Source organism: Falco cherrug, chromosome 20 (assembly GCF_023634085.1).
Source record: "Falco cherrug isolate bFalChe1 chromosome 20, bFalChe1.pri, whole genome shotgun sequence".
Taxonomy (NCBI): domain Eukaryota; kingdom Metazoa; phylum Chordata; class Aves; order Falconiformes; family Falconidae; genus Falco; species Falco cherrug.
The window spans coordinates 5,437,426-5,445,580 of record NC_073716.1 but is presented as its reverse complement, the minus strand read 5'-3'; the positions used below and the strand labels follow the sequence as shown (position 1 = coordinate 5,445,580).

At 43.5% G+C, this 8,155-nt stretch overlaps 1 protein-coding gene across 1 annotated transcript; it reads left to right on the top strand.

Moving 5' to 3' along the window:
* Positions 1-5,493: 5,493 nt before the first annotated feature.
* On the top strand, positions 5,494-7,837 carry HOXB8 (homeobox B8). The gene is given in 3 exon segments (XM_005440041.3): positions 5,494-5,532; positions 5,534-5,915; positions 6,696-7,837. Coding segments are annotated over 3 exon segments (726 nt in total). The 3' UTR covers positions 7,001-7,837.
* The last annotated feature ends 318 nt before the right edge of the window (positions 7,838-8,155 follow it).

The following is an 8,155-nucleotide window of genomic DNA, read 5'->3' as shown; positions in this document are numbered from 1 at the left end:
CCCGCTTTCCCCGCTTGGCATCACTTCGGTTTTGACACGCGGTTCCTTTTTCCAAGGGCTCAATGAGCAGTTCCTATAATTCCGTCTCTAAATTCGTTTGACATTTTATTGCTCATGAAGAAATACAAGCGCTTGAAAAGTGTTTCTATCTCTATATTTTAAAAACAAACCCTAAGACCTGCTCAGCCCTGCAGGAAGCAGGTAGTGAGAAATATAACCGAGAATCTCTTTCCACTAATTTTTAACATAATGGGCACTCTAAAGGGCAATATTTCACTTCTTTAAAAAATCCCTTTATTTGGGGCAGCTCTGAAAAGAAAACAAAAGAAGAAGAAAGATATTTGGAGTTTACTGAGGGAAGAGAGAGAAAGGGAAGTAACTTGTCATAAAAAAAAAAGGAAAATTCAGTGCAGTGTGCTGCAATAAAAGAATATGACCGCTATAAAACTTTATAGGGTATAAATTTCTGAAGGTTAAGGAACTAAACGGCTGTAAAGGAAACAGTGCAAGAAAACTTTCAGGAACTCCTAAATTACTACAACGACTTGGGAATGTGGGGAAACCCAACGTGTAAATGCTCTTGTTTCTGCTTCAGTCACATACAAAGTTTCCCTCTTTTTTTTTTTCTTTTTTTCCCCTAAGGAAGGGAGTAGTTAAAAAATAGCGGGGGGGGGGGGGGGGGGGGGGGGAGGGGAGAGAAAAGGTGGGGTGGGGACTTTTGTTAATTTATTCTTCTCTTGCAGATGCCGTGAAAATCCAGCGCTCTGGATGATTCCCTTTGTTCTTCCCCCCCCTCCTTTTTTTTTTTCTTTTCCCTTTAAAGCAATTCCAGGCTGCCAGAATGCTGAGCCACGCACACACCAACAACACACACAGGCACCCCCACACTCACACAGTCGAAATTCTGGCGAGACGTCTGGGCTTGGGAAGCTCTTTATCGGTTTACAGCTCTGGCCTTCCCCCTCCAGAGCAGAATGACCAATTGTTTAGTCTCGGAATTTGAAACAATAGTGGTTTTCAAAAGCAAACCCATTTTGCCTCTTTTATTGCCGGGCATAGTGACTGGCTGGTGGAGCTTTCCGCGCATAAAACTTCAGCGCTGCGGGGCGAGGAAGAAAAACGTGATTTTCCTTTTTCTCCCTTTCCCCCCCCACCTTCCACCTCCCCTCACTTTTGGCTGTTTTTATTTCCCTAGGTCCGAGTGGGACCCCCCCCTTTTTTTTAGCCCCACCCGCCAAGGAAATCTCCCACCCCTCCGCGCCTAGCGGGCGGACTGCGGTGCCGCGCAGCGCCGCGAGGTGGCGCCCTTGCTCCACGTTAGACGCGCGTCTCCCGCGCTCGGCCGCGGGGCCCCGCGTAACACCTTGATTTCATTAGCGGCGGCAACCCGGCTGTTTGCTGGAGAGCATGAATAATCCCGAGGCATAAAATATAGGGTTAATTATAGCTATTTTGCAGATTTTATAGGTTACATCTATTTTTCCCCACGAGGGTAAATTATGTGAGGCCGGGGGGGGCCGGGGGGGGGAAAGAGTTAATCTGGAGGCTCTGTGCTGGGATGCGGTGAGAGGTGGGACACGCATCTATTTCAAATATTCATTTAAAGGAGAGAAAAAAAAAAACAACCGTCGGGTTTTGTCTTCTGTTATTTCGGGTGGAGGTGGGACGACGGCTTAATTATCCCCGCACCGAAGATGGATGTTTGCAGGACTGGAAAAGAAAGTGGCTCCAAGATTTCGGGGAGAAAGGCGCACACAGAGTCAGAACATTTTTCCCTGGCTCCTTACCTTAGCCGTTAGGATGAATCTGCGTTTCCTCGGCTCTTTATTTCATACGTCTCAGATTCACAGCCACCGCCCGGGGTGGGGGGAGGGAATAATAATTAAAAAATATATGTGCTTTTTAGAAGTTGAACTGGTCATTTTTGGTAGAGTTGCTCCGTCTTTTGGTAGTGCTGCTGCTCTTTGCCTAAGGTCTTCACCTAATAAGTCTGGAAATATTTTTAGAGGCTACAGTATAGTAAATTAATCCAAAATGCTGTTACCTTAACCACATTTTGTGATAGGTACAAATACACCACCGATGCAGCAGCAGCAAAAATGTAAACTTCTAACTCCATCAGTTCACTTTTATTTTCGGCCTTTGTTTCTTCAAAATTACAAGACAAAAATTATTGAGACATTCCAGTCCTTCAGCTACAATCAGCTACGAATCACACAGAAAGGAATGGTGGCAATAATTTCAGTATAGGTTTTCTTTCAAATTGTTATAAACAGATATTTCTGAATAAATGTTTCTCCGAAGTCACCCCAGAAAATACGCCCGTTCCTCGCTAAGTTGCATCCTGGGAGAGCGAGTCACAAATTAAACCGATACAGGCAACAGAAGAGGATGCAGTATGTTGTTTTAAGAGGCAAAGTTGAAGCATCTCAAGACTTTTTAAATGCTATAAAATGAAATACAAATGTAAAGAGAAATAGATGGGGAAAATAAAGAAAAATCTTGCCCTGGTGCGTTTAGTAAAATGCAGAGCAGTGAAAACTTAAAGGTTTACCTAGGAAAGGGTTTGGGGTTCTTTTTTTTCTTTTTTTTTTTTCTTTTTTTTTCTTTTCCTTATGAATTCCTAATAAATCTTTCCTCCACTGGGTATTTATAAATTATCTTCTCTCACAGACACACACACACGCACACACATCCCCACTTGTTTTTTCTTATAATAGAAACATTTTCCTTTCATCAAGAATCGGAGTACAGTATACGAATGATTTAAGATCAGCCATTGGTTTCTGGTGCATTGGTGAGTTACCATCACATCACGACCATAAAATTCTACTGCACTTGATAAAAAACGTTAACTTCCAAGAGCAACTTTGCTCCCTCTTCTTGGGATCCACATATGAAGGGAATTCCTGCTATTTTTTACTTTACAAACTTCAATAGATGGAAGTACGCCTGTAAACACACATAGAAGAAGATAGGTTCTTTTCTAAAAATACTTTAATCGATTTCATTCTCTTATTTTGTTGTTTTTGTTTTGTGTTGGGGTTTTTTTTTTCCCCTTTCCTGAAAATTCTAGCACCAAGCATCCCCACGCCAGGCTGCAAAGCTCTATTTACTTCTGTGCACCATTTCTGGGGTTTTATGTTCAAAGATGAAACCAAAATCTGCTCAATCGACAATAAAAGTGTTGAGAAAAATAAAATGTTAACTTGTCTTTTAGGGGGGGGAAAAGCCTTAATTATACCACTGCAAGTACTCCAACAACAATAATTACTTGAAAAAGCTCTTAGACTGAACTGAAATTATCCCTATACAAAATAAAGGAAAACGTATTTACTTAAATTATTTCTCTAAGGATGGTTTTTAAAGTTTTATTCCGTTACTATCTTTGTTTTTTTTCTTTCTCTCCTTCCTTCTTTCTGTCTTTCTTAATTCCCTGCCTATTCCCACTGCCAATTTTAATGTTTTGGTTTGGGTTTTGGTTTTTGGTTTTTTTTTTTTACCAAAGCCCTGGCAAGACAGACTAACCGGAACATTTCAACTTTTCCTTCTTTTCCACGCTGCGGAGGCTGAAAATGGTCCCTCAGTGGACGGCAGGCACGGGTGAAACCATCTTAATTCACCTTTCCCGTGTCAAACCCGCGCAGACGGATGCAGCGGGCAAGCAGCAATCTACCCAGGGCAAAGGGGGGGGACAGAGGTTGAAAAGAGTGTCTTTAACTTCTATTGAAGGTTGAAGGATCTGAAAATATAGCTGGCATTGCGAAGGGCTTGGAGGGGCGTCGTGGGTGTTAGGGCAGGCTGGGGCAGCCTTTGGCTTGGGAGGGGTTGGAGTCGTTATTAGCTGAAATACGTCTCGGTAATATTTGCTGACTGCGATAAATGAATTTCAAAATCTACCCCCTGTGTGTTTAGATGGTGGAAAGCTGCAGCGTTGGCATCTTCGAGGTAAGTTTGCTCCGTTGTTACCAAATGCCAATAAAATAGAAAGCCTCTCTCCTCAGTCCCTTACCCCATCCCCCTCTTCTCCCCGCTTTTCATTAGAAGTCTCATGCAAACAAAAAAAAAAAAGAAAGAAAAAAAGAAAAAAAAAAGAAAAAAAACCAACAAATTGAAGTTATTGAGGGAGGGGGTGAGGTAGGGAATAGTCATCAGTTACTGACCATAAAGGTTCTGTTCTGGATGTGATAAGCGACACAATACTTTGAGTTGCAATCATCCCCAACCACATCTTGAACAAGTCCTCAGCGGGGGGAGGAGGCGGGGGGGGGGGGGGCTGCGGGGAAAGACACAAAAAGTCAATGTTATATATGAAAAACTATAATCATTTTAATTCAATATTGACACCTCAACATCTCGCTGTAATGCGGACGGGTCCAATCGAAACCTCTGGTTTATAGCAGTAGAGGAACGAACTCGTAAAATCCTAACGGCTTTTATGTAGTGCGGTATAAACAACAACAACATCCCCGGCTTTATGGCGTTTTATAGTTTGTTAAACAGTTTACAGCCTTTTTTGGGGCTATTACAAATGCAATTCCCTTCATGTGATAGTTAAACCTTTATCAATAATAAGGAAATTGATCATTAAAATGTTAAATATGACTACCTCGTTTGTTTTAAAATATGTTTAGGGTAAGAAGCTGTATGATTTGATAACTTGTATTAAAATACCAATTACATTTATAGGACTTTTAAAACTGGTAGCAATTAAATCGTGTTCTTTTACAGTTTTCCAAAGCGACCCTGACATTTAAAAAGGCTAAAACTGCCTCGTTAAAATTTTGAAATTAACGACTGCGAGCGCTTCTCTTTAATTTTCCAACACTCCCCAAAAATCAATCTTTTGGGTGGTCTAGGTATGTGATTTGTTGTGAGGCGAGCGATATCTCATTAATGTAGGTAGTTAAACATATTTAATCCGTATATTCACCCCACCTCCTTCTCCCTTCCCCTCTCTCTCCCTCTCTCTCTCTCTCTCTCTCTCTCTCTCGCTCCCTCTCCCTCTCTCGCTCCCCCCTCGCTTGCTTTTCCTTCTTTATTCTCTCACACTCTTCCTTTCACAATCATGCAGTGCAGAGTCCGTGTGGAGTAAGGAGAAGCCAATAGGATGAGGTTTTGGTAATAGATGCAAATGATCATGAAAAGACACTGCAAAAATATGAAACAACTCATTTGCGCTGAAGTAAATCACTGAAAACTGTTTATGAACTGGCATCTCTTCTTGGAAATGTAAAGCGAGAACTCTTTTAAGTGGCGATTTTTTTTTTTTTTTTTTAGGGGTGGGGGGGAGGAAAGAATTCAATATCATGCAGGCTTAGAGTTTTGATTATATCCTCCTTTTATATTCCTGGAAATCACAAACTGTCGTTGCTTAGCATCTTAGCGCTTTCTTTTTTTGCTAATAGATTCCCGTGGTCTGGTTTGGTTGGCTTTTTTTTTTTTTTTTTTATTTTCTTCCTGCTCCAAACAAATATTCTTATTTAAATTAAAATGAGCTCTTATTTTGTCAACTCACTCTTCTCCAAATACAAAACCGGGGGACTCCTTGCGTCCCAATTACTATGACTGCGGGTTCGCTCAGGATCTTGGGGGCAGACCCACGGTGGTGTACGGACCCAGCACGGGGGGCACCTTCCAGCATCCGACCCAAATCCAGGAGTTTTACCACGGAGCATCCTCACTCTCCAGCTCCCCTTACCAACAGAATCCCTGCGCCGTGGCGTGCCATGGGGACCCCAGCAACTTCTATGGCTACGACCCCTTGCAAAGGCAGAGCCTCTTCAGCGCCCAGGAGTCGGACTTGGTGCAGTACACGGACTGCAAGCTTGCTGCCAGCGGCCTTGGAGAGGAGGCGGAGAGCTCGGAGCAGAGCCCTTCTCCGACCCAGCTTTTCCCCTGGATGCGACCGCAAGGTGAGGCGAGATGGAAAGGACAGCGAGGAGGCAATTCCTGAGCCCAGAAAGTAGCCCTCTTGCTTTCTTTCTGCCCCTCTTGCTTGCTTGCTTTCTTTCGCTCTCTTTTTCTTCCCCAGTGACTGTATTTTACTGCTTTATGGGGGTAAACTTTTGCACTTGTAAATTGCTTTATAGTTTAATTACCCTGAAGGAGACCTTTTCTTCTGGGGGCTGAGCGAGCCGGGCTTTCTGTGGAAGGAAGCGTTCTTAAAGTTTATGGCACTTTTATAGCCTTAAAAAGCCCCTTCATTTTTGTTTTGCGTTTGATTTGGGATTTCGCTGGTGCTCCTTGCTCTCCCCGGGCTGCAGCTCTTTTGATTTTTTGGGCTATTTTGTTTTGTGGGATCCCAAAGACCCGGAGCCTGTTGTTGTTGTGGTGGTGGTGGTGGTGGTTCGGGTAATAATAAGTGTGCAAGTGCAGGCTTCAGCTGGGCTGCTCAGAGTGGGCTGGTGGGTGACGACCCCCCCCACCCCCACCCCCCCCCGCCACCATCACCCCTTTCCTTTATAACCATCTTGCCTTTTATAATATTCTACAGGAGCCTTTTCCTCTCCCTGTTAGCTTCCTGCCTTTGCTCCTGCGAGCCCTTTCTTCCCCCCCCCCTCCCCGTGCCTGTGTGTGAGTGTGTGTGAGCGGGTGTGAGCCTGTGTGTGCCTATTCCCGAGCCTGGTTTATGTATCTTTCAACCTCCTTCTCTTCTTCCCCTCTTCCACCCAACCTTTGCAATTCCCCAGCAGCCGCTGGACGGAGGAGGGGGAGGCAAACCTACAGCCGCTACCAGACGCTGGAACTGGAGAAGGAATTTCTATTTAATCCCTACCTGACCCGCAAACGGAGGATCGAGGTCTCGCATGCCCTGGGATTGACAGAAAGGCAGGTCAAAATCTGGTTCCAGAACAGGAGGATGAAATGGAAAAAGGAAAACAACAAAGACAAGTTTCCCAGCAGCAAATGCGAGCAGGAAGAACTGGAAAAACAGAAAATGGAAAGAGCCCAGGAGGTGGACGAGGAAGGGGAAGCACAGAAGGCGGACAAGAAATAAAAGGATTTTTAAGGACTGAAAGGCAAGCACTGCTGGGGTGGACGAGCCCCTGAGCCCCACGTTAATGGCAGTTAATGTAAGGGAGGGGTGGGAAAAAAAACAACAATGCATAGAAAAGAGAAAGGAAAAAAACCCAACCTTTTATTGCTGTAAAACAATATAGCTGTAAGCACCACTTTCCTGATTATCCTTTGATACAATGAACAGTATGCAAAAGTGATCGGGAGGTCTCTCCTGCCTTTTGCCAGTTATTAACTAGTGGTAGTGTAACGCAATAGCTTATGTAAAACATGACTGTGAAATTTTCTCTCTCTCTCTGTCTTTCTCTCTGTCTCTCTCTTCTTTCCTGGGGGGGGTGGGTTGGTTAACATAGCTTTCAATGCTATAGGAGTTACGTGAAATTACATTTGTGCACTTTTTTTTTGTTTTAAATTTTCCACCTTTTTTTGTTGTGGTTTATCTGTATGTACTGGAGGTAGCTATTGAAACAAACATCCCAACAACATGAAACTGCCTATTTATGCTCTAGTTATCTCTTTCTTTCTCTCTCTTTCTCTCTTTACTTTCCCTGCTTCTGTTCTTTTCTTTGGTTCGGGATTTTCTTTTTTGTTTGTTTGGGTTTTGTTTACAATTCTTAAATGTCTCTTCCAAAAAAAAAAAAAAAAGGGAAAAAAAGGAAAAAAAAAAGACAAGAAAAAAAGCGTTTTTCTCTCATTTAGTTAGCATGCGCACAGTGAAGCAAGTTGTAAAGTGATCTTTAGGTTAACTGTGAAAAAGAATGTATACTGTATACGTGAATTACTTTATTGGGGGAACTAATGATATATTTTGTTGTTCTTTCATCACTTTGTTCTATTGTCTAAACCTGGAAGCGGCGGAAGAAAGTTACAATAAAGTTTACAAGCGAGAATTCCGTGACATCATTCTTTTACCCTGCTCCATTTCCTCCAGGACCACTTTGATAGAAAGGAAATAAAAGTCAATTGTGTCGGAGCTGCAGCCCTGGCCATCAAAGACTTCTTTGCCTGGAGAGATGCTGGCGGGCTGGATCGCTGCTGGGACGGGCGGAGGCAGGGGCTGGGGCCGGGGGAGCTGCTGCCGGGGAGCCGTGGGGAAGGGGAGGGGGCAACTGCGATGGCTTCTGCTCTTGTTGTT